The sequence below is a fragment of the Oncorhynchus masou genome, chromosome 32, assembly GCF_036934945.1.
Source record: "Oncorhynchus masou masou isolate Uvic2021 chromosome 32, UVic_Omas_1.1, whole genome shotgun sequence".
Lineage (NCBI taxonomy): Eukaryota > Metazoa > Chordata > Actinopteri > Salmoniformes > Salmonidae > Oncorhynchus > Oncorhynchus masou.
This window is the reverse complement of record NC_088243.1, coordinates 60656324-60682081: the sequence shown is the minus strand read 5'-3', so window position 1 is coordinate 60682081 and position 25758 is coordinate 60656324. Positions and strand designations below refer to the sequence as shown.

Below are 25758 nucleotides of genomic sequence, written 5' to 3'. Positions count from 1 at the left end.
CCCAAACTGTTGCCACAAAGTTGGAAGCACAGAAGGGTCTAGAATGTCATTGTATACAGTAGAGTTAAGATTTCCCTTCACTGGAACTAAAGGGCCTAGCCTGAACCATGAAAAACAGCCCCAGACCATTATTCATCCTCCACCAAACTTGAAAGTTGTCACTATGCATTTGGGCAGGTAGCATTCTCCTGGCATCTGAAAAACCCAGATTTGTCGGTCAGACTGCCAGATGGTGAAGCGTGATTCATCACTCCAGAGAACGCTTTTCCACTTGCTCTAGAGTCCAGTGGGGGTGAGCTTTAAACCACTTCAGACGAAGCTTGGCATTGCGCATGGTGAACTTAGGCTTGTATGGGGCTGCTCGGCCATGGGAACCCATTTCATGAAGCTCCAGATGAACAGTTCTTGTGCTGACGTTGCCTCCAGAGGCAGTTTGGAACTCAGTAGTGAGTGTTGCAACCGAGGACAGACGATTTTCCCACTTCACAAGAACATCCCTTAGTTGACCAGGGTAGAAATTTGACAAAGAGACTTATTGGAAAGATAGCATCCTGTGTTGGTGCCATGTTGAAAGTCACTGAGCTCTTCGGTGAGGTCATTATACTGTTTGTCTATGGAGATTACATGACTGTGTGCATGAATGTATGGATCTGTCAGCAATGGCTGTGACTGAAATAGCCAAATCCACTAACTTTCCACCAGAGACTAGGAGATGAATTCACCTTTCAGCAGGACAATAACCTTAAACACAAGGCCAAATCTAGCTTATACTTATGTTGAGATATTTCTGTATTTAACTTTTAATTCATTTGCAAACATTTCTAAAAACATGTTTTCTCGTTGTCATTATGGGGTATTGTGTATGAGAAATTGTTTTATTTGTTACATTTTGAATTCAGGTTGTAACACAACAAAATGTGGAATAAGTCAAATATTACTTGGAATATGTATTAGTGCTTTGTATCCTGCCTCTTCATAAAATCTTGAGACCAGTTCCTGTAGTGAGATACTTAGCCTTCAACCTTGGGGGGCTCCAGCACCAGGCATAGAGTTATTACTTGTGTAATAAAAATCACTATGCAAAGAAATCACTCAACTGGGATATGATAGTGTGTATACAAAGTACTGTACTTAAATACATTTTATCTTTATTTAACTAGGCAAGTCAGTTAAGAACAAATTCTTATTTTCAATGACAGCCTAGGAACAGTGAGTTAACTGCCTATTCAGGGGCAGAATGACAGATTTGTACCTTGTCAGCTCAGGGGTTTGAACTTGCAAACTTCTGGTTACTAGTCCAATGCTCTAACCACTAGGCTACCCTGTTGCCCCTTACGTCTAGTTGGTTACTGTCTGTCTGTCGATAATAATGTTACAAACACAAGTTGACATGGTTCAAAAAGTCACTGCAACTCAACATCAATAAAAACAAGGACAGAGTGGAAATTAGTGAACTTTCACCAGTCATGACAATAAAGATAATGTCATTTATAACATTTTTTCAAACTGTAATAGGAGAGAACGAGTACTCATAGACATGTTGATGCCTTTTTCACTACAGGAGATGACTTTGGGTAAGGAGCACTGACCACTGTTTGGCCAGACACACTGTTTGTTTGAAATTGAGGTTCAAAGACACTTTCTGAAACATTAACAGGATTTCACACTTTTATATATTTTCAAACATCTGAATAACTATTATTATTTCATGTTAATTGTATAAATATTTAGTACTGTAGTTAATTTATTTATTCTCACTTGTGTAATGCTTATTTTAGTGTTTGACTGGGCTTGGTAGGGAGGTGGGAGGCGGGCTGGTGTTGTAAGCAACGCCCATTGTGTCGAATCTGATCCAATCAAGAAAGGCTTTCACTTTCTTGGTTCCCTCTCGCGAGAGTCTTGTTTTCTGTCAACATTGTACGATACTTTATATCTAACGTAGGTCAGGGATGGAGTTAGAAGATTGCGTTAGCTAGCAACGTGAAATTGCCAGTACGAAACTAATGCATGGTCATACATTTGTATTTGGAGCTCACAGATTTGTCACGAATGTCCAGTTGTATTTGTATTGGCCGAGATTCCTTGTCTAATTTTAACAGCCCATCCAGCTAGCATTTGGAGGGGCAGTTTTGCAAGCCACAACAGCTCTGTTGGTTAGCTAGGCAGCTAGCTAGCTAGCTAGTATACCCTCGATAATTAATAACTAATCAATATGGCAAGTGTGGAGTCGTCAATGGAATTCACCAGTTCGCTGACTCTCTCGTCTCATCTCCCGCCACCACGGACACGGATTTTCAAGATAATAGTGATTGGGGACTCCGGGGTGGGCAAGACCTGCCTCACCTACCGATTCTGTGCTGGCAAGTTTCCGGAGAAAACCGAGGCCACTATCGGGGTGGACTTTCGGGAGAAACTTATCGAGATTGACGGCGAGACAATCAAGGTGAGTTGTTAGTTGACATAAAACATGCAACATTATTGTTTGGATTATTCTAAAACCGCACAATATTTAACACCATGGGCATGAACGCAGGCAGGTTACCTCATACACATGGGGGGGGGGGGTTGTTGTGGGAACAATTTCATACGTCTATATATTTGATCTCAAGGGCAGTGGCAGCAGAGAGAACTAGCTGTCTGTCTGATGCACCGACTGCTCTCTGTAGAATCATACACATATTACAGTTGAGTTCATCCTCTAGCACCTTCACATTGGACATTAGGTTTAGCTACTGTGTTTCAGTTTTTGAGGACTTTCAATACATCCAAGAAGCTGTTAAGTGTCATATTTTTTTACTCTCTTTCTCCTCTCTCTCTTTCCCTCTCCAGGTCCAGCTATGGGACACGGCGGGCCAGGAGCGCTTTCGTAAGAGCATGGTACAGCACTACTACCGCAATGTGCACGCTGTGGTGTTTGTGTACGACATGACCAGCGCCGCCAGCTTCCGCAGCCTCCCGAACTGGATCGAGGAGTGTAAGCAGCACGCCCTGGGCCAGGAGGTCCCGAGGATCCTGGTGGGGAACAAGTGTGACCTGCAGAACTCTGTCCAGGTGGGCACGGACTTGGCCCAGCAGTTTGCAGATGCCCACTCTATGCCCCTGTTCGAGACGTCCGCCAAGAACCCCAGCAGCGACGGTAGCGGAGACAGTATCCGGGGGAGTAGTGATCATGTGGAGGCCATCTTCATGACGGTGGCCCACAAGCTGAAGTCCCAGAAGCCTCTGATACTTAGCCAGCTGCCCAGGGGGGTGTTAGGGGGGGACACGGTAACCCTGATAAGGGGGAGGGATGAGGGCGAGGAGAAGGTGAGCTGGACCTGCAGCTGCTGAGAGAGGAGGGGTGAGAGAGCATCGGAGGAAGCAAGAGAGGGAGGTTAGGGGGAGATAAAGGAAGGACTATTATCATATAGCGTAAACATCTCAGTGGTATGGGAAAGAAAAAGATCAAAAGGGAACTTGTTTGAAATGAATCTTGTTGACTGGTTCCACTGAACTGTGTTTGAGCTAGAATACTGTGAGTTTGCCTGATTGATGTACAACATACTCGATTTACATGTAGGAATAATGCACACATACCTCTCATAGTTTACAGCAGGCTATATCAGTGCACATCACTCAGGTGTTTCTGTACCAAAATTCCCATCCATAGGGTTTATAATTGTGCCCCTGCATAAAGCAGACAACTATAAAATGGTTTCCTAAGCAAAGTTACATTATGCTGCATGTCTTACAATATGTCACATCTATAAAACAACTATTACAAAATACAACAAATACATTTCTAAGTAACCACACACGTATTCAATCCGCTCTACCCTAGTGTGTTGTCATCCAAAATGCCTTTACTATGGTCATCATTGCTTTGTGTGTGTTTGGATCACAGCCGGTCCTGTGGTCCATCGCAAGTGTGTGAGTTTCAGCTTTACGTGTGTGACTGTGAGAAAGATGTGTGGCATAACATCAGAGAAATGTGCAATAAAGTACTGTGAGTGAAACACAACGTGATGCTGCACTTACCACTCCTCCTGATGAGATCATTGTTGATGTGGGGCAAAACTTGTCATTATTACCTCTTCATAATCTGCTTTGGTGAAAGCTGCAGTCCGGGATCTTAAGCACAACAAATTTGTAACATATCGTACGAATTGGACCCCCCAAAATGTGTACATATTTTTTGTTGTTGCAGGATGTAACATCATACTAAATGGATGACGGAGTACACAATTGGATGACTGCTATCAATGCATCTTTATCTTTACAATAAGTCTGTAAAATGTGTCAAAAAGAGTTTAAAGAACAGTACCTGTGTTATTGCCTATTAAGCTTAGCTAACGCACCTGAGGGGTATACGACAAATAAGGTTCAATGAATTAGCCAGCTAACTTTTTTTTTTTTTTTTTACAATTTACTTATTGTTACTTAAAGCTAAACTAAGAGTTTTAGTTGAGTCGTTTAGACCAGGCACATTTCAAGATTATCCTTCAACATTATTTCAGGATATCTAGGCAAGTTAGCTAGCTAACTCCTTGATCCTGCTTGTTTGGACATGGGACAGTTGCAATGAAAACCCACCAGTGAAATAACCCTCTAATGAAGACTTGTGACTGTGTTTATGTACTGTATGTTAGATTACCAGTAAATCTTGTCATAAAATGATTATAGCCAGTAGAACACAGATGCCGCATCACAGTAATCAGCTGCTCTAAAGTACCGTGGGCTCAGATAATGGCCTTTTCTCAGGATACAGTTAGAAATTAATTACAAGATTAATATTCACTCTGACCTGTTGCGCTTAGATTGGTCTTCAACACTAGACACAGAAAATGGTAGGCTTTATCAATTGCCTTGCACTCTTGTTTTACTTTCATATGGTCTTTAGTGTTATTTTGTAATGTGTTGGTGCTCTCTGCAGTTCATACATTTAAGTTCATTTTATTTGGACTTTTTGATAGAGGTATGTGTACTGCGTGATAGCTCTTTTCAAGTGACCCGATAAGTATGTTTGAGAAAGGCGCCATGTATTGCGTCGAGAGACAGAACACATCAGGTCTGAACTTTTGGGAACACAAAAAGGGAGTGAAGCCTTGCATTACAAATGTGTAGCCTTACAATAAAGCATTCTGTACATTTCAAGGCATTGTTATTTCATGAAAACATGTCTGTGGTACGGGGCGGTTAAAGAAAGATCACCAAAAAAACATTACAGAAGATTTATTTAGTTGAATATAACATGGCATATAAAAATCACCTATAAAACAGGGCAACAATTCAAACGTGAGCAGCCTCACAGAAGGACCATGTACATTTCAACAGTCACGGGATACCACAAGGCACTTCCAAGCTGAAACTTTGGCAAATTCATTAAAAAAGGCATATTTACACTAACTATGTGTATATTACACAGGGATTTACACATACAAGTAGATGGGTAATAAGTGGTAAAAAAATAAACATATTTGAAATGGCAGTTTGAAATGTTTGGGATATTGCATCTGTTATTCTGCCTCCTCTTGGTTCTCTGTTTGGTGAAATGCTCATGGACAATAATATAACTAGCTACTCACTTAAACATAACAATCCTCTATAGCTGGGTCTGCTGGTTTTCATCCTAACCTTGTGAAGTCCCCTTTCATGAGGTTAGGTTAGGTAACCACTGGCCTAGAGGATTCCTCTCAGGTGAGTTTGCTGTAGGGGGGGAGTTTGGAGGGCGCCTCCTCTTCCTCAGGACATCTGTCGCTGAAGTTCACTGGAGAGTTTAACACACTGTCTTCGCCACCTGCTGGGGGAGAGAGCAACTATCACTACAGTCAATACCAAACAAGTGTCTCAACATACAGTAGCAAACTCTCAGCCTTTGACTAGCCAGACCTCGACCACCTAGCTTTCCCTCTTCCTCACTCACCTAGATAACTTACCTTGCCATGTACACACAAGCTCAGTCTGTGGGCTGGGGTCATTCTGAGGGACCAATATCTCCTGAAACACACATACACAGTCTGAAAACATGGGAGGATTAGGCAGACAACTGCATATGATTATCAGGTATGATTATCTAGTGCTGTGAAATGGTTTAGTGTAGTTTAGCACTACTACATGTTCTTACCAGGCCAGTGAGACCATCATAGCAGCCACAGAGGGGCAGACTGCGACAGCCTACAAAGGCAATGAGAGAGGAGAGGACCAGGCTGACGATACAGACCAACAGTATGATGGCATTGGCCCCTTTCACCATCCGGCTCAGCATAAACCTCTGTAGAGCAGTCAGAAACACACATTATTATTGATGAACCATCCAAGGTGTGTTTGGGGTGTAAGACGGGTATTTAGGTACCTCCTTAGGATTTAGAGAGAGTACTTTCTGCTTTAGTCAAATCCTTTGTCACCTCATCCCCAGGCTATCAGGGAGGAAGTGTCAGATATACCAACCTGGTCTCAGAGCATTTTGTATTATTCTGTATGTAAATCTGACATTCTTGATTTTTCGATGGTTACTTAAGGCAAATGTACAATGCGAACGTCTAGCAATCCAACTTCAGGATTTCAGCAACTTTTCAACTACTTACTACTTTGCAACTACCTAGCATGTTAGCTAATCCTTCCTTTAACCTAACTTCTAAATGTAACAGTATTGCTTCCGTCCCTCTCCTCGAACCAGGGACCCTCTGCACACATCGACAACAGTCACCCTCGAAGCACCGTTTACCCATCGTTCCACAAAAGCCGCAGCCTTTGCAGAGTATGGGAAACAAATACTTCAAGGTCTCAGAGCGAGTGACATCACCGACTGCAATGTTATTAGCACGCACCCCACTAACCAGCTAGCCATTTAACACTGGTTACATAAACGTAACCCTAACTCCTAACCTAGCGAGCTAGTTAACGTTAGCCACCTAGCTGAAATTCGTAACATAATACTTTTGGCAACTTCGTAACATATTGTACCTTGTGCAAATTCATAACATATAATATGAATTGTAATTCGTAACATATCATACGAAATGGGTGATGGACATCCACAAATTAATAAACACCAGCCAAAACGTAACATATCATACTAAATAGAGCAGGGTTACTCAACTTCTATTTGAACCATTGTACACGGGCCTTGAATTAAATGTTTTTTAAATTAAATAAAGTGCATGTTTTCTGGAGAACAAAGGATATTAACAAAAATAATCTGCTTTGAACTTTGGTGCAAATGATGTTAGAGAAACTCTGAGACACTGGTGCAAGTGTTCATTGTGGAGCCTGGTACTGTATTTTTTTTAAATAATAAACTTAATTGTGGAGAAGGCTGATTTACAGCTGTATGTGGAGCCAAACATGGTCAGGGTGTATAGTGCCAGTTTCTTGAGAACAGGGACATCAGCTGCTGGCACCATCTTTCCCCGGAATGTGACAGGGTCACAAAATCACCAGCCTGCTTCTTCAAAGCCAGCTCTTCGACTTGCAGCTCAATCGACTCCATTTGCAGTGATCTCCTTATTTAAAGATCTGTTTTCCTTCTTCAGACAACTTTGTCACATTTGTGACCAAGAAGGGGTTCTGGATGAGCAGAAGCAGTTCTCTTCCAACAATAAAGTTATAAAAGCAAGCCTTGAAGTTTTACATCAGCTTCTGGATGTGATCAACATGGTTGGGAACATCTTTATCCCTCTGCATTTGCACCAGAAGATTGGGAAAGTGGACATGTTCTCCCTGGAGGTCATTCTTGAAAAGCTCCAATTTCTTCTGGAAAGCCCAGACTGCTGTTATAGCACACATTGTGTTGTCCTGTCCCTGCAGCTTAACATTCAGTTAATTAAGGTGTGATGTAATGTCTGTCAAAAATTCAACTGTTTCCATCTTCTTATCTTCCAAAAACTGAGTTGCCATGTCACTCTTTTGCTCTGATAAGAAAACTTTGATTTCCTCCTGAATGGCACACCAAAAGCTTTCCAAAACCCTGCCTTTGCTGAGCCATCTGACGGTGTTGTGCTGTAGTAAGTCATCACAACTGGCATCGGCCTCTGTCAGAATGCCTCGTAGCAAGTGGTGTTGTAGGGATGATGTTGCTCTCAAAAAGGTTTCATCATCGTTGTCATGACCTCAGAATACTCTTCTCCCAGACTGACACACAGGACAGACTGATGTGGTGATATTTCAGGTCAGGGTGGTCCTCTTTCAAACATGCAACCAGTCCCCTCCCTCTTCCTATCATGGCTGGAGCTCCATCTGTGGTGATGGAGACCAGTGACTTGAGATCTCTCCTCCTTCTTGTCAGCATCCCTTTGATGACCTCATGGATATCCTCTCCCTGTGTGTGTGTGTGTGTGTGTGTGTGTGTGTGTGTGTGTGTGTGTGTGTGTGTGTGTGTGTGTGTGTGTGTGTGTGTGTGTGTGTGTGTGTGTGTGTGTGTGTGTGTGTGCTTCTAGATTTGTTAAGCCCAACAGCTTCTCACAGAATTCCTTTGTTTCGTTATAAAATCTGACAAACACCAGAAGCTGGGCATTATCAGTGTTATCTGTCGATTCATCCACAGCTAATGAAATGCATGGTGCATTCGGAATGGCCTCATCAATTTGTGAAGTTAAATCTTCAGCTAATATTCCAGATCTCCTCATTGCTGTGGAATCTGACAGTGGGATATGGTTGATCTTTTCCCTGAGCTCATCTTTTTGTTTACCTTCAAGCAAGGTGTCAGCAACTTCACACATGCATTATTTTACCATCTCAGCATCTGAAAATTGTTTTTTGTGTTTTCCCAAAACCAAAGCTATCCTCAGTGAACACATTGTTGGGCTGTCAGGGAATTGACAAGGACTTTGGTGAACCTCTCATATTGGGATTTGAGTTGGTTAATCTTGTTTGTTCTCGCCTCTGTGTTCAGGGGATACATCTGATCGAATTTACTATGCCTGGTGTCATAATGGCGCTTAACATTGTCACTTTTCAAGAGAGCTCCAGACTCACTGCATATCAGGCACATTGGTTTTGTGCTAGTTGCGGGGAAAATGAAGAAACACAGTTACATCCACTCGTCTTTGAAAATACGGTTTTCGGGGTCAACTTTTTTTTGAACAAGCCATATAAACAAATATACTGGTAACTAAGCACCTATCTGTGATATTTACAGTTTAATGGCGTTCAAATCTTTGTTTCTTTCTGCCTTTGAGTTTGGCTAAAATAGATTGCCTCAAATTTATGTACAGAACTATACAAAATGCTGTGAGACCAGGTTGGATATACCAGACTAAATCATTTGTGACAGAAACTGACTGACACACAGACCAGACTAGGGGCTGTGTGTGAAAGAGTTCGTTGTGTTGATCGTTTGTGGTAGGGTCGGGTATTACCACTTCAAGGTTGTTGTGATGGTGGAACACCTCGTTGTCATTCTCGCCATAGGTCAAAGTTAGGAAGGCGTAACCTGACACCATCACCACGGAAACACAGGAGCACACTGAGACAGCGATCATTACATTCACCTGAACAGGGTCAAACCACGCTATTAGAGGATTTAATATTATTTGTCACCTTTGTGGCATTCAGTCAGACAAAATTAACAGTCATGTTTGGTGTGCTTTAATTATAATTCAATAGGAGGAACGAAGCATCAAGCCAAGGCTACCTTTATCACACTTACCAATACTGGGTTTTTCCTTTGGGAAGCAAAGAGCGCCAGCGCACCTGGGCAGGCCATAACCTATAGGAGGAAGTCATTATGAATGACGACAAACAGGCACAGTCCAATGTGTCACTACAAAATCAATATAGTCAAGTCATCCTCTATATTTTGATGAATCAGTAAATCTGTTTCGATGAAAGAACAATCATACTCACCAAACCCGCCCACACAGGTGCCCTAGTTTCACTGAGTGTGGTGTTTTTCCGAAAAAACGCATCAATTAATCCGCACACCAAGCACAGCGCCGCACATGCTACCTGCAGAATGCCCAGAACGACGACACTGCGCTGGTTAAAGATGAAATACCGGTAGCGGTCCATCTCACGACGCACTTTCACTTTGGCGCTTCCAAAGTCCTTTGTCATATCGAGTTCACAGAAAAACACCCAGTCCGACTTCCACAATAAGTTCTCTCACTGCAACATGTTTATAATGTATTATACTTTTGTTAAATAGGTCAACTGTCCTTTCACCCTGTCCGCTCATTGACTTTCTTCCGGGCTGTTGTGTTGGTTTCTGTTGACTCATGCACGACAGGTGAACTTCAGCGCGTTGACCATTAACCCGCCCACGCGCAGGTGCACAGCAAAGAAATACAATGCAAATATTTAACCCCTTATTGGCCATCATTCTGGTAGGTAGGAGGTAGTTCCTTCTCGCGATGTTGCGTTTCATGAGCTAACACAAATCTGGTTTTGAATACTACTTAACTATTGCCAATAGAGATTAATCAATACATGAATAATTTACACATTCTCTTTGTTAAAACTAGCACGTTAGAATAAAGAAATCTTTGCAAGTCACAGTGGGATGGTTCATGTAGTCTTTATTTGTGTTTAGTCTGGGCTACTTCCATCACAGTTGACCTTTTTATCCAAAAGAGAAGCAGTCTCCAAAGATGAGCTCACTTATTGGTCTGAATCATGTGCAGAGTTGACAATAACACAAACCAAAAGGTGAGAAGTGTTGATAAATGTAACTAAATAACTATAGACATCATTGGTTAGTATTTAATGCATGTCAAAAAAAAAGGTTAGAATGCCAACCATGTCAATTTACTCTAAGTGGCACAAGAGGCCATTTAGAATCTAATTTATACTATACTCAGGTGATGTTGGAGAAATGATTTGGCAACACCAATGTCTTGAAACCTATTTAGATTGACACAGGAACAAGGTTTAAACAGCCAGTACACATCCTGTCACAGCAGAGTAAAAGGAATAGGGGTCTAACTTCATCACAATTACCAAACTAATATCAAGGACACTCCACATACCAGTTCATGTCCATAGGTTGTATAAAAGACAGGTTGGGGAGAACAAGACTCACAAAGCAGCAAATACAGCAGTAAACCTTGTACATTACATCTGATTGGTCTCTTGACGTAAACCATATGTTCCTGTGTTTAAGTGCAAGTGTGGCTGGGTTAGTGCTGATCTCCATAGCACCATAACATCCTCACCCACGTACAGACAGCAGTGTCCCATTCCTATATCATACAAAGCGACATCTCACACCTGCCAAGCTCTGGAACAATCCTTCAATGTTTGGAAAGAGTCTGTGCCATTTGTCCTCAAGGAGCAGCCGTAGCAAGACTGGGGGCTCAGGCAGAGGGGTTCAGTCTAGAGGAGGGCGGTTATCAATGAGTAGGTGGAGGTTGAAACAGGGCTTCATTGAGAGCACTGTTAAGATAGAGGGTGTTTGGGTGTAAGGGTAACATTAGTTCAGGTCGGGAAAGTCGCCCCAACTGGGTCGGTATTTTGAAATTATTTTATTTTTTACATTTTGGGACTTATTGCTCCTGTGCAAAGGGCATGGAGGTGGGTAGCAGTTATACGACTGGAGTAGTAGATGCTTAATTGTAGTAGTTGTTTGGGTAGATTGAGTGGAGTAGTAGTGCGTTTTTTTTACTGCCCGTTGGTAGCCTGTCTTTGCTGGAAGGCCTGCAGTTCCTGTTTGTACCAGTCTGGTGCTTCCGGACCGCTCTTCCCCGATGGCTCGTGGTCGTAACCATAGGCAACAGTCAGCTCCTCATCCCTCTGCACCGCCTGCAGGGTGCGGACGCACTTGATGGGTCCAAAACGAGGGTGGACGAATCTGAGAAAACAAATGAACAACAGACAGACGCGTTTTTAATAATGGAACATATACTGGAATAGAACATGACAATACATTAGGCTCGGACGATATATATCGTTTATACCAACGGAATGATTTTCAATACTGTAAAAAAACATTGTAGGTTTGGGGCACCCACGCCTCACGGGGGCTGCGTGCTACACCACTGCTTATAATTCTAAGTTAAGTATAACTAAGAAATAAATTATATCCAGCACAGGGCTCCAGCTATGAATTTGGTTTGCTACCTTACTTACGAAGTGGTTAGATGTAAAGATCAAGCTTCATGGTAACAGCAGACATTCAATCTCAAGATCCCTGTTGCCGAAATTGTTGTGTGAGTTGAATTATTATTAATAGCACACCTTGTGTGCACTTTCAGTTACACCGTATACCCCGGGGTGGTACAGAAATGGTATGAAAATCTGCAATGTAATGTATTCTATCTTTACTCTTCAGAACATTGTACCCTCCTGAACATCATGTTGCTCTCAAGTTGAGTCATATTTGTTCCTGTTATGCTTGGATTATTCTCACGGGTCATATTTGCAGTTTGGGGTGAAGGAGTGGTTGGCCTTGTGTCCCAGCGAGGCACAGTATCTGTCCATCTGGTGGAAGGGCTGTGGAACGTCAATCACCGTGTCCTCATCCAGGGAGATGGTGTTCCCGTTCAGGGACCAATCCCTAGTGTCTACCTGGGAAGCACCGTTGGCAACACCACAAACAACAACAACAAAAACAACAAGTATTTAATTTGAAAATTAAGTTGTGTTTGGCACAGACCTCTATATACACAGTATTTGGTTTGCCATGTGAATGATTATTGCCCATACCTGGTCTTTGTGAAAATTTTACATAACATCGCCTTGAGCTTAAGCTGGTTTTGCATGAACACACACACGTATAAATAGTTAACCAAATAGCTAGCCAGACTATCTGCATTGACCATATTTGCATGAACTATTTTGACTCATCACATACACTGCTGTTATGTATTTTCTATTCTGTTGCCTAGTCACTTTACCCATACCAACAGTGGTTCCACCTTTAAAAGTTGCAGCGTGCTGCGGCGCAGCTTGTATGTTGCCGCAGAATTCTATGGCACGTTATTTAAGTGTGACTGGTACTTGCTTAATTCATTAGATTAATATTATGGTATTTCTATTCCAAGAAAAACCTAGGATGGAACGGAAAATATGGCGCTGTACAATGTGACGGTCAGGAGTACTTTACTGGGCAATTTAGCTAAAGAATCGGTGTCGTGCGGGTAGGGCACGCTTGTGGGAGACCGGGGTTCAATTCTCCAACGGGGAGGAATGAGTAGGCTGTTCTTGTAAAGAAGATTTTGTTCGACTTGCGTAGTTAAATAAAAAAAGTTACACTAAGAGCATAACATTTCTACACCCTAATTTTGTAATTCTAGTCTAACCAACACCAGAAACGGAGATTCAGTGAAAATAATTCTCATTGATTGCTTGTCTCAGAGCAGTGCGAAACGGTATTAAAATTGTTGTAGGCTATTGCTTCTAACGTCAATATGCTCTTTAAATAAACAAGACCTAAACCACTTTTAACAGCACATTACTCAACACTGAGACTCATGACGCCTACGGTAGGTCTACAGTATATTGAAAAATGTGACTACGCCAACAATTACATATAGAGGATGAGAATATTTCTGTAATTCAGTGATATTTATTCCCATAGTAAATCGTTATGGATCCATAACTAAATAAACAAATCTAAATGCCAGAGTATTTTATCATTATTTTATTAATGAAAGCATAAAGATGCCATTATTACACTGCTCAAAAAAATAAAGGGAACACTTAAACAACAATGTAACTCCAAGTCAATCACACTTCTGTGAAATCAAACTGTCCACTCCGGAAGCAACACTGATTGACAATAAATTTCACATGCTGTTGTGCAAATTGAATAGACAACAGGTGGATATTATAGGCAATTAGCAAGACACCCCCAATAAAGGAGTGGTTCTGTTCTGCAGGTGGTGACCACAGACCACTTCTCAGTTCCTATGTTTCCCGGCTGATGTTTTGGTCACTTTTGAATGCTGGCGGTGCTTTCACTCTAGTGGTAGCATGAGACAGAGTCTACAACCCACACAAGTGGCTCAGGTAGTGCAGCTCATCCAGGATGGAACATCAATGCGAGCTGTGGTAAGAAGGTTTGCTGTGTCTTTCAGCGTAGTGTCCAGAGCATGGAGGCGCTACCAGGAGACAGGCCAGTACATCAGGAGACGTGGAGGAGGCCGTAGGAGGGCAACAACCCAGCAGCAGGACCGCTACCTCCGCCTTTGTGCAAGGAGGAGCACTGCCAGAGCCCTGCAAAATGACCTCCAGCAGGCCACAAATGTGCATGTGTCTGCTCAAATGGTCAGAAACAGACTCCATGAGGGTGGTATGAGGGCCCCGACGTCCACAGGTGGGGGTTGTGCTTACAGCCCAACACCGTGCAGGACGTTTGGCATTTGCCAGAGAACACCAAGATTGGCAAATTCGCCACTGGCGCCCTGTGCTCTTCACAGATGTAAGCAGGTTCACACTGAGCACATGTGACAGAGTCTGGAGACGCCATGGAGAATGTTCTACTGCCTGCAACATCCTCCAGAATGACCGGTTTGGCGGTGGGTCAGTCATGGTGTGGGGTGGCATTTCTTTGGGGGCCTGCACAGCCCTCCATGTGCTCGCCAGAGGTAGCCTGACTGCCATTAGGTACCGAGATGAGATCCTCAGACCCCTTGTGAGACCATATGCTGGTGCGGTTGGCCCTGGGTTCCTCCTAATGCAAGACAATGCTAGACCTCATGTGGCTGGAGTGTGTCAGCAGTTCCTGCAAGAGGAAGGCATTGATGCTATGGACTGGCCCGCCCGTTCCCCAGACCTGAACCCAATTGAGCACATCTGGGACATCATGTCTCGCTCCATCCACCAACGCGACGTTGCACCACAGACTGTCCAGGAGTTGGCGGATGCTTTAATCCAGGTCTGAGGAGATCCCTCAGGAGACCATCCACCTCATCAGGAGCATGCCCAGGCGTTGTAGGGAGGTCATACAGGCACATGGAGGCCACACACACTACAGAGCCTCATTTTGACTTGTTTTAAGGACATTACATCAAAGTTGGATCAGCCTGTAGTGTAGTTTTCCACTTAAATTTTGAGTGAGACTCCAAATCCAGACCTCCATGGGTTGATAAATTTGATTTCCATTGATAATTTGTGTGTGATTTTGTTGTCAGCACATTCAACTATGTAAAGTATTTAAAAAGTATTTAATAAGAATATTTCATTCATTCAGATCTAGGATGTTTTATTTTAGTGTTCCCTTTATTTTTTTGAGCAGTGTAGTTACATTGTTTTATTTTGTACGTGCAGACTGGCACTAAGAACAGAACAGCGGGAACGTTTCCCTAGTCAGCGCCATTATTAGTGCAATGCCCCTTAAATATTTTGGAGATTATTTCATTTTCAAATAACGTAAAATGAGCGAGGAAAAAGGCCATTCTTGGACATGGGGTGAGACATTGTTACTAATTTGTAAATAAACCCAGTTAAACAGAAATAGTTATAAATGGTTTTATAGGCAGAGAAACCAAAAACCTAGTCATCTCATGGGTCTCCCAGTCGAGGCCAGCACGGGTATTTGTAGCAACACAGCTTGCATTAGACCGTTGCGCCACTCAAAAGTATAATCAGTGCTCTAACTCCCCATTGCGCTGGTCTGGAGCAATGAAGTGGTGATGCAGAGTACCGTACTAAACCACAAATGACCTAAGTCTCACGGTGTACGCTCGCAACTTTTAAAGGAGGAACCACGATACATATCTATCTCAATTACCTTGTACCCCTGCACATTGACTTGGTACTGGTACCCCATGTATATAGCCAAGTTATCATTACACATGGTCTATTATTTCCTTGCGTTATTATTTCTCTATTTTTCCCCCTCTACATTGTTGGGAAGGGACTGTAAGTAAGCATTTCAATGTTGGTCTACACCTGTTGTTTACAAAGCATGTGACAAGTAACATTTGATTTGACACACAAACACAGCTCTGTCTCCCTCTTACCTCTGAGTGTGTGATGCGTACTCCGTTGTAAAAGGCCATTACAACATTGGCCTCAACATCCATCTTGGCAAACAAGCCTTCTCCTGCTCCTGAGATCAGTGAGTCTGCCACAAATACCCTGTGACACAACAGGGAATGAAGCAGCAAAACTGACCTCAGATCAGCTTCTCCCTTTTATACGATAGCCAAAGGTAAACCCATAGGATATGTCTATGCAAAAACAAATGTATTAAAAATGGAAAACAGAAATATCACATTTACATAAGTATTCAGTCCCTTTACTCAGTACTTTGTTGGAGCACCTTTGGCATTGATTACAGCCTTGAGTCTCCTTGGATATGACACTACAAGCTTGGCACACCTGTATTTGGGGAGTTTCTCCAATTCTTCTCTGCAGTTCCTCTCAATCTCTGTCAGGTTGGATGGGGAGCACAGCTGGGCCCCTCAAGGACATTCAGAGTCTTGAAGCCACTTCTGCGTTGTCTTGGCTTTTTGCTTAAGATCGTTATCCTGTTGGAAGGTGAACCGTCGGCCCATTCTGAGGTTCTGAGCACTCTGGAGTAGGTTTTCATCAAGGATCTCTGTACTTTCGTCTGTTCATCTCTCCCTCGAGCCGGACTAGTCTCCCAGTCCCTGGAGTTGAAAAATTTCCCCACAGCATGATGCGGTCACCGCCATACACAAAAATGTAATTACCAATGTTTCGACAGCCAGACTACGTCAGACTACGCTTCACCATAGGGACGGTGCCAGGTTTCCTCCATACGTGGCACTTGGCAAAGATTTTCAATTTTGGTTTCATCAGACCAGAGACTCTTGTTTCCTTTTGGCTTCTGTCTGGCCACCACCATAAAGGCCTGATTGGTAGAGTGCTGCAGATATGGTTGTCTTTCTGGAAGGTTTTCCCATCTCCACAGTGGGTCAGAGTGACCTTCGGGTTCTTGGGCACCTCCCTGACCAAGGCTCTTCACCCCCGATTGTTCAGTTTGGCCAGCTCTAGGAAGGGTCTTCGTGGCACCAAACTTCTTTCATTTAAGATTTTTTTTATTTTACCTTTAACTAGGCAAGTCAGTTAAGAACAAATTATTTTCAATGACGACCTAGGAGGTTAAGGGGCAGAACAACAGATTTGTACCTTGCCAGCTTGGGGATTTGAACTTGCAACCTTCCGGTTACTAACCCAACGCTCTAACCACTAGGCCAATGTGTTCTTGGGGACCTTCAATGCTGCAGACATTTTTTGCTTCCCTTCTCCAGATCTGTGCCTCGACACGATCCGATCTCTGAGCTTTATGGACAATTCCTTCGACCGCATGGCTTGGTTTTTGTGCTGACATGCACTGTCAACTGTGTGCCTTTCCAAATCATATCCAATTAATTGAAGTTACCACAGGTGGACTCCAATCAAGTTGTAGAAACATCAAGGATGATCAATGGAAACGGGAAGCACCGGAGCTCAATTTCAAATCTCATAGCAAAGGGTCTGAATACCTGTAAATAAGGTATTTTTTTAAATATATATATAGATTTGCAAAAATGTTTTTTAAAAATGTTTTCACTTTGTCATTGTGGGGTATTGTGTAGATTGATGAGGACTTTGTATGTATTTAATACATTTTAGAATAAGGCTGTGACGCAACAAAATGTGGAAAAAAGTCAAGGGGTTTGAATACGGTCTGAATGCACTGTACCTACCTTTTGCTTTCATAGGGGTCTGGAAGAAGAGTGTGGGTAGCGATACAGGTGGAAGTGGATTTATCATAGGAGTACACAGGGCCTAAGAAAGAACAGGAAATGCTGAAATTTTAGAAAACATATAGCATTATATTTGACTACCAGTTTACTTGTGCTGTGTCTCATGTCACTTACTGTCAGATGAAACGTCAAAGTGTGGTCTGGTGGTCTCCATGGAAACCAGGGCGGCGAGTCGAGCCTCGATCAGCTCCCCCTCCACGAAGCTCCCGTAGAGAGCCGTTTGGCCATCAGGGTAAACATACGCCACTGCTTTACCGGTCATCTCGCCATCCTCGTTCACCTGCCCAAATACACTGCCACGGTCCTGGACACACACACAGACAGCAATTAGTTGAGCGTTCAATCAATTCATTCTTCATTATTGAATATGGAAAAGCAACCAACTTCAGTGGTAGGTTCTCCTCCCTATAACATCTCAATGTAACTTGTGTAGTGTAACATAAGTTACAGGTGATTATGATGACTCACAGGGTAGTAGACCCAACACTCCCCACAGCGGCTGTTGTCTTTGTACTGGCCTTCAAACATCAGCCGGCCCTCAGAGTCAAACTCCTGTGCAGGGCCGTTGAGGTCCCCATCCATATAGGTCCCACGGAGGACCCCTCCATCCTCGTACGAGTATACCCCCTGACCCTGTAACGCATCGTCCACATAGAACCCCTCCAAGGTGCTATGGAGGGGAGGAAGGGAGAGGGTTAATTAAGGCAAGGCAACATAGCTTGATAAGAGCCTGACCGAGCGAGTGAGATCAGTCACACTTGAATGGACTGCATATGCTTTTCTGTCATACCTGCCATCGAAAAAGAAGAACTTGCCCTTCCCATTCTTTTCTCCATGTGTAAAATGTCCTTCAAAGCGATCACTGGAGGAGAAGGTGACTGTACAGAACCCGTGAGGCTGGTCATCCTCATCCAGAGGGCCTGGATACACACACACATCAGGATTGGACAGAGGCACAAGACAGTTTACACTGGAGTTCAACAGCCTCCATTGCTACAAACCATCTCGGAAAAAGAACCACACATTTAGGAGTCTGCATTATTGCCAATTCACTGTATTTGGGCCCAGTTTTTCAAAAGTTATCAGATAGGATTAAATGCATAGAATAAATAGAATGGATGACTCATCGACTTGAATGGGGACACCTGTTCTATTCCTATGCATTTAATCCTATCCAATTGGCGAAAACGACCAGATAACTTTTGAGTCGAGATGATAAATGCACCCTTCGCTGTGCTCGCTGTCCTGATCCAGATCAAAGTCTGATGCTATTCAGGCAACCTGACCACTTGTGTGCCATGGCAGCACCACTTCAGGGTTGGTAATACTATACCTTGCTTCTCTTGGTTTCCAAAGCGACATTTTTTTCATCAACCAAAGGCACAATCCTAATCATATAATATGACTAGGTTTGTGCCTCTGGCTAGTGAAAAATGTTGATTTGTAAACCAAGAGAAATGTTGGTTTCAATGGCATATGAGTAATAATTCCCTCAACGTTACTATGGTCGGATTTTGGCTAGGCTACCATGAAGCAAGGTAAGACATGCCTTATTACATTTGGTAAAACGTCCAGGTTTCAAACAATTACATAGTGTGTGTGCAGTAAATCATGTGTGGGTTGTGAAATGCATTGGCCTTTCTCTGCTCTTGTGATCATTTTAACTGAATGAGTAGCAGGACCACATCAACTGATATGAATTACTATTTGCGCCATGGAGTAGGAGCTTTAAGACTAGTTGGTTCGGAGGGTGTTGCAGCCGAACCTAACGGTTGTCTGCTATATTTAATTATTTTAGTTTAACTCAACCCTAAACAAAATATAAGTAACCAGGTGCCAGCAGCTACATATGGAATTGTCAACATGCACAAGAACTCGCACGCACGCGGTCGTCTGACCCTATGCATATCGAATTACCCCTGATATTCCCTAAATACAATGTTACTGCGTCAGCACATGTTGGCTGTGAATAACAAAAATGTTCTAAAAGTAACAATTTTGTGATGTAAAAGAAAGTAGGCCTACGGTTAGTAAAGGATTTAGCGCAGCACCTAATATGACAAACTTTAGGTCAAGTCTACAATTTTGGCAAACGTATCGACGTAGCCTACGTGTCCAGAGCGCACGCAAATCGTTTACAGTACAATGTAATACATTTTTCTAACTGCATTTTAACTCGAGTGTCAAAGCACATCAGCCCAGTTTTATGTCGCTACTGCTACCTCGCTCGCCCGAAGTGGGCTTTATCGGAAATAAAGTCCCGGGCGCGACGGGCCCACAACCCCTGTCAAAAACCATAATATCAATTTGTTCATGGTATATTATGCGGAGAGTTTACCGGAAAATATGTAACAAATACACAAAAAACGACGCATATGCGCTTGTCAGCCTTTTCCGTACCTTCAACGACTTCTTCCATATCATCATCGCTGTCCATAGTGGCCCTCTCCGTGGATGACACGCGCAGAGAATTGACGTGTTGCGGTCGATTTTGTAATATTTTGCACTTCATCAACCACTACACTGCTTCCCTCAGCTCTTTTCTTCTTCTTCTTTAAAGTGTTATGGCAGAATACACCTATAGGTGTATTGCCGCCACCTACTGTACCGGGTGTTGAAAGAAAACAAAATAATATATTACATTGCGGGGAGACGGAGCATTCATCAACAAGATTCCTTGTAATGCCTCTGCAGAAAAGTTCCCAAGTCCCCAAAACGCTCAATTGCACTCACAATCATGACAATTTTCTCCGATCCTATTTCCGTTTGCTCTGTGCAGTTGATAACCAAAGTAAACGCAACAAATTGCACCTTCTTAATTAACATGGAACATGTCAGGATCCCTCTGTTGACAAGGAACATCATCTTGTGTCTCTACTCCTACTACTATTACTTCTTCAACTTCATGCCTTTCTTCCACTCTTCTCAATGCCTACGGATGGGAGACATTCTGGACAGCCCTTATTCTTGCCACCTCCATCACCTTCTCCCTAACAGGACACTTCAGAAATTTGGGTGGATGTTTACCAACACAATTGCAGCATTTTGGCTCAGCTGGTATATAATACTCCTCCTGTCTACATCCAGTTCATTTGTAAAGTACAGTCGTGGCCAAAAGTTTTGAGAATGACACAAATATTAATTTTCACAACATTTCTGCTTCAGTGTCTTCAGATATTTTTTTCAGATGTTACTATGGAATACTGAAGTATAATTCCAAGCATTTTTTATTTTACCTTTATTTAACCAGGCAAGTCAGTTAAGAACAAATTCTTATTTTCAATGACGGCCTAGGAACAGTAGGTTAGGGGCAGAACGACAGATTTGTACCTTGTCAGCTCGGGGGTTTGAACTTGCAACCTTCCAGTTGCTAGTCCAACGCTCTAACCTCTAGGCTACCCTGCCACCCCATTTCATAAGTGTCAAGGGCTTTTATTGACAATTACATGAAGTTGATGCAAATAGTCAATATTTGCAGTGTTGACTCTTCTTTTTCAAGACCTCTGCAATCCTCCCTGGCATGCTGATAATTAACTTCTGGGCCACATGGCAGCTGATGGCAGCCCATTCTTGCATAATCAATGCTTGGAATTTGTCAGAAATAGTGGGGTTTTGTTTGTCCATCCGCCACTTGAGGATTGACCACAAGTTCTCAATGGGATTAAAGTCTGGGAAGTTTCCTGGCCATGAACCCAAAATATCAATGTTTTGTTCCCCGAGCCACTTAGTTATCACTTTTGTCTTATGGCAAGGTGCTCCATCATGCTGGAAAAAGGCATTGTCACCAAACTGTTCCTGGATGGTTGGGAGAAGTTGCTCTCGGAGGATGTGTTGGTATCATTCTTTATTCATGGCTGTGTTCTTAATCAAAATTGTGAGTGAGCCCACTCCCTTGGCTGAGAAGCAACCTCACATAGGTCTCAGAATGCTTTACTGTTGGCATGACACAGGACTGATGGTAGCGCTCACCTTGTCTTCTTCGGACAAGCTTTTTCCGGATGCCCCAAACAATCGTAAAGGGGATTCATCAGAGAAAATGACTTTACCCCAGTCCTCAGCAGTCCAATCCCTGTACTTTTGCAGAATATCAGTCTGCCCCTGATATTTTTCCTGGAGAGAAGTGGCTTCTTTTTTTCTTTTCTTTTTTTTTAACCCCCACAAAGGTTGAAAGTCATGCATCCTCTGATACACAACCCAACCTAGCTGCTTCTTAACACAGCGCCGGAAGCCGGCTGCACCGATGTGTCGGAGGAAACACCATGCACCTGGGAACCTTGGCTAGCTCGCACTGCACCTGGCCCGCCACAGGAGTCACTGGTGCACAATGAGACAAGGAGTAGTGCTCCAAGCCCTCTAACCCGGACGACACTAGGCCAATTGTGCGTCGCCCAGTTACGACAGAGCCTGGGCGCGAACCCAGAGTCTCTGATGGCACAGCTGGCACTGCAGTACAGCACCCTTAACCACTGCGCCACCCGGGAGGCCGAGAAGAAGCTTCTTTGCTGCCCTTCTTGACACCAAGCCATCCTCCAAAAGTCTTTGCCTCACTGTGCGTGCAGATGCACTCACACCTGCCTACTGCCATTCCTGAGCAAGCTCTGTACTGGTGGTGCCCCGATTCCGCAGCTGAATCGACATTGGGAGACGGTCCTGGCGCTTGCTGGTCTTTCTTGGACACCCTGAAGCCTTCTTCACAACAATTGAACCGTTCTCCTTGAAGTTCTTGATGATCCGATAAATGGTTGATTTAGGTGCAATCTTACTGGCAGCAATATCCTTGCCTGTGAAGCCCTTTTTGTGCAAAGCAATGATGACAGCACGCGTTTCCTTGCAGGTAACCATGGTTGACAGAGGAAGAACAATGATTCCAAGCACCACCCTCCTTTTGCAGCTTCTAGTCTGTGATTCAAACTCAATCAGCATGACAGAGTGATCTCCAGCATTGTCCTCATCAACACTCACACCTGTGTTAATGAGAGAATCACTGACATGATGTCAGCTGGTCCTTTTGTGGCAGGGTTCATTTAGTTCATTTGCATGGCAAAGAGGGACTTTGCAATTAATTGCAAATCATCTGATCACGCTTCATAACATTCTGGAGTATATGCAAATTGCCATCATACAAACTGAGGCAGCAGACTATGAAAAATAATATTTGTGTCATTCTCAAAAGATTTGGCCACGACTGCACTCTGACCCCTTGACTTTTTTCACATTTTGTTACAGCCTTATTCTAAAATAGTGTAGCGACCCGCACAGACAGCTGTGTGTTATGTGTTAGGCTAGGAGGTGGTTGTGTTGTACTGACCAGTACCCGGTGTTCGCGGGGTCCGACATGTCAATCAACCTGCTATCTGCCAATCACGGGAATGCCTGGAATGTTCTGATGCCGGGCATCCTGGTGGTTGGCGGAGTGGCGTGGAGGGGGGGTGGAGCATTGGAAGTTAAGACCAGGTTCAGCTTTTTGTTCTCTCTCTCTTACGTCTGGGCTTCCCAAGAGAAGGTCACGATTGGCTTGTGGGTTATCTGTTATCTTTTTGGCGTGTGCTACGGCCCAAACAGTAGCCTGTGTAAAGTTGGTTTAATAAAACGTCAATTCGCAAACTCAAGCCTCTGTCTGGACAATTGCTCATTTTATGATCTAGTCAGGTCATTACATTGGTGTCAGAAGTAAAAACGTTAATACAAGTTAGCCAGCTAGCTAGCTGACTTATGTGGCTAGCTACCGTAGGTGAGAACGGGGATTGAAAATGCGTCGAGGGAATCCGAAAGTGAAGGTGGAGGTAGGGGACGATTATGGCCAAGGAGATGCGTGTGAATGGACGTCGGGGTTCTGTCTGAGGAGATCGCCAGGGCGTCGGAGCGCAGAGGCCGCTTGAGGGAGGACGTTAGAGCGATGGCGGCTGAAGCGGGCATGAGTGCTTCGTCGTCTGTATTTCGCGCGGATTCTGGTGGGCGGACCGAAGTGGCGACGTCGACGCGGCGTGACGAGGAATCTGGGGCTCAGGATGTAAACAAACATGGCGGCGCCCAGTTCCCGGCTGCGTCCGTATCTGTTAAGACCCCGAAGTATTCCGGTAAGGCGGATTGGGAAGCTTTTCATGCTCAGTTTGAACTGTTAGCTCATTTTAGGGGTGGTCGGATGAAGAAAGGGCACTGCAGTTGGCTTTATGCCTCACGGATGAAGCTCTGGCCTGTTTGATATTGATTAGCCCCGAGGACAGGCATGATTATGGTGCTTTAGTGGGAGCACTGAGGAGGCGCTATGGACAGTGTGTACAGCCCGGGCTACTGCGCTCCGAACTGAGTAATAGACGCAGACAGCCTGGAGAGCCTCTACGGGTGCTAGCTAATGACATTGAGAGCCTCTCTCGGCGGGCATATGCTCACATGCCCCCTCCGTGCAGAGCGAGCTAGCACGGGACCAGTTCATACAGGCGCTCTCTCCTACGGAGCTGCGCATACAGACCCAGCTGGCTCATCCTGAGTCATTGCAGACAGCCTTGGAGATGGCTTTGGAGAGGGAGCTGGTGTGGGCTGGGGCTTCAGCTGGGGCTTTGGTGGGGGTGCAGGGAGACACACCCTCTGTGTGAGCTGGGGGCAGAGCAGCCCGGAGCCGGAAAAGCCTGCTTGGGTGGCCGAAATGACAAAACTCATTCGGGCTGTGTCGCTACAGGCGGCACGAAACACAAGCCCTGGTCCCAGGGTCTGCTGGGGTTGTGGCCAGCCAGGCCATCTGCGCCGAGATTGCCCCATGTCCCCCAGAGCTCAGGGAAACGGCTCGGGGTCCGCATAGACCGGGTAGTGCGGACCCCTGGCTTTCTATCCCAACCACCATCATCTTCAGGAGGAGCCCACCGGCACAGACGGGAAGCAAGGCTCCACTTCCCCCAGAAGCAGACGAGGGCAAGCGGATGGAGCCTGTTGTTGTGGTGGGCCGGACCTGTGTTGGGGACTTTTGTCATGTCCCTGTCACTGTGGAGGGGGTGCCCTGCTCCGCCCTGGTGGACACTGGGTCCACAGTAACCCTGGTGAGGCCAGATATTGTGCCAGGTTGGACTCAGTGTGAGCCTACAACTGTGCAGCTCCGCACAGTCACAGGTGAGCTGGCACCCATGAAAGGGAAGGGAATAATGACTCTGACAGTAGGGGGCAGGACTGTGCGTCATCCTGTGTGGGTGGCGGCTGTGCAGGACCCTTGTATCCTGGGGTTGGACTTTCTTAGGAGCACAGGCTGCCAGTTAGACCTAAATAGGGGCACACTGAGCTTCCAGGGAGGGACGGAAGTCACCATGGCTCCCCCTAATGTCACATTCACTCAACCCAACAAACCCTTTACTCCAACAGTTAAAGCAGCAGAGACTCATGGCTGCGCCCCCTCCCCCACAGCTGTGTGTGACTTTTCCCCAGTCCCCCTGTCACCTACGGCGGTGTGTTACATTCCCCCAGCTACCTCCATGACACAGCCCTCTGTGAGCCCGGGCCGCAACCCCCAGCCCAGCTACCCCAGATGGGAGAGGAGAGGACACTGTCTGCAGTGAGGGAGATATGGGGAGGAACTGTGTTGGTCTTGACCCCGAGCAGCAGGAACGGTTGTGGCAGTTGCTGTTTGAATTCAGAGACAGCTTTGCGTTGAGTGAGGAAGAGGTGGGTCAGACTCATCTGGTGCAGCATGAGATCGACACAGGTGATGCTCGACCCATCAAGATGCGTCCCCGCCGTATCCCGCTGGCACGCCAGGAGGCGGCAGACAAGGCTGTGTTGGAGATGCAGCGGGCAGACTTCATTGAGCCCTCAGACAGCCCCTGGGCGGCGCCAGTCGTCATGGTTCCGAAGAAGGGGGCAAGCTGAGGTTCTGTGCGGACTACAGGCGGCTGAATGAGGTAACCAGGAAGGACTCGTACCCCATACCACGTATCGATGAGTCGCTGGACCTGGTTAGGGGTCCTCCTGGTTCTCCTCACTAGACCTCCGCAGTGGCTACTGGCAGGTGCCCCTCTCCCCAGAGGCCAGAGCCAAAACTGCGTTCTCCACTAACAGAGGACACTGGCAGTTCAAGGTCCTGTGCTTTGGCCTGTGCAACGCTCCAGCTACTTTTGAGCGTTTGATGGACAGGGTGCTGGAT

At 44.7% G+C, this 25758-nt stretch overlaps 3 protein-coding genes across 4 annotated transcripts; 1 reads left to right on the top strand and 2 right to left on the bottom strand.

Moving 5' to 3' along the window:
* The first annotated feature begins 1927 nt into the window (after positions 1–1927).
* On the top strand, positions 1928–5205 carry LOC135526382 (ras-related protein Rab-33B-like). Its single transcript, XM_064954713.1, has 2 exons — positions 1928–2443; positions 2830–5205. The coding sequence occupies exons 1-2, from the start codon at positions 2213–2215 to the stop codon at positions 3328–3330; spliced, it is 732 nt and encodes a 243-aa protein (XP_064810785.1). The 5' UTR covers positions 1928–2212; the 3' UTR covers positions 3331–5205.
* zgc:113425 (uncharacterized protein LOC541425 homolog) lies at positions 5197–10226 on the bottom strand. Of its 2 annotated transcripts, none has more exons than XM_064954716.1 (6): positions 9823–10226; positions 9626–9685; positions 9336–9467; positions 6104–6250; positions 5916–5976; positions 5197–5776 (listed from the first exon to the last, which is right to left on the bottom strand). In XM_064954716.1, the coding sequence occupies exons 1-6, from the start codon at positions 10030–10032 to the stop codon at positions 5673–5675; spliced, it is 714 nt and encodes a 237-aa protein (XP_064810788.1). In that variant the 5' UTR covers positions 10033–10226; the 3' UTR covers positions 5197–5672. The 2 variants fall into 2 exon arrangements, with proteins under 2 accessions (XP_064810788.1, XP_064810786.1); XM_064954714.1 differs by having other exon boundaries at positions 5197–5779; positions 9823–10225.
* Positions 10227–10476: 250 nt separating this feature from the next.
* On the bottom strand, positions 10477–20190 carry setd7 (SET domain containing 7, histone lysine methyltransferase). Its single transcript, XM_064954711.1, has 8 exons — positions 20034–20190; positions 18424–18553; positions 18102–18303; positions 17748–17937; positions 17574–17655; positions 15879–15996; positions 12323–12480; positions 10477–11764 (listed from the first exon to the last, which is right to left on the bottom strand). The coding sequence occupies exons 1-8, from the start codon at positions 20143–20145 to the stop codon at positions 11575–11577; spliced, it is 1182 nt and encodes a 393-aa protein (XP_064810783.1). The 5' UTR covers positions 20146–20190; the 3' UTR covers positions 10477–11574.
* Between the last annotated feature and the right edge of the window lie 5568 nt (positions 20191–25758).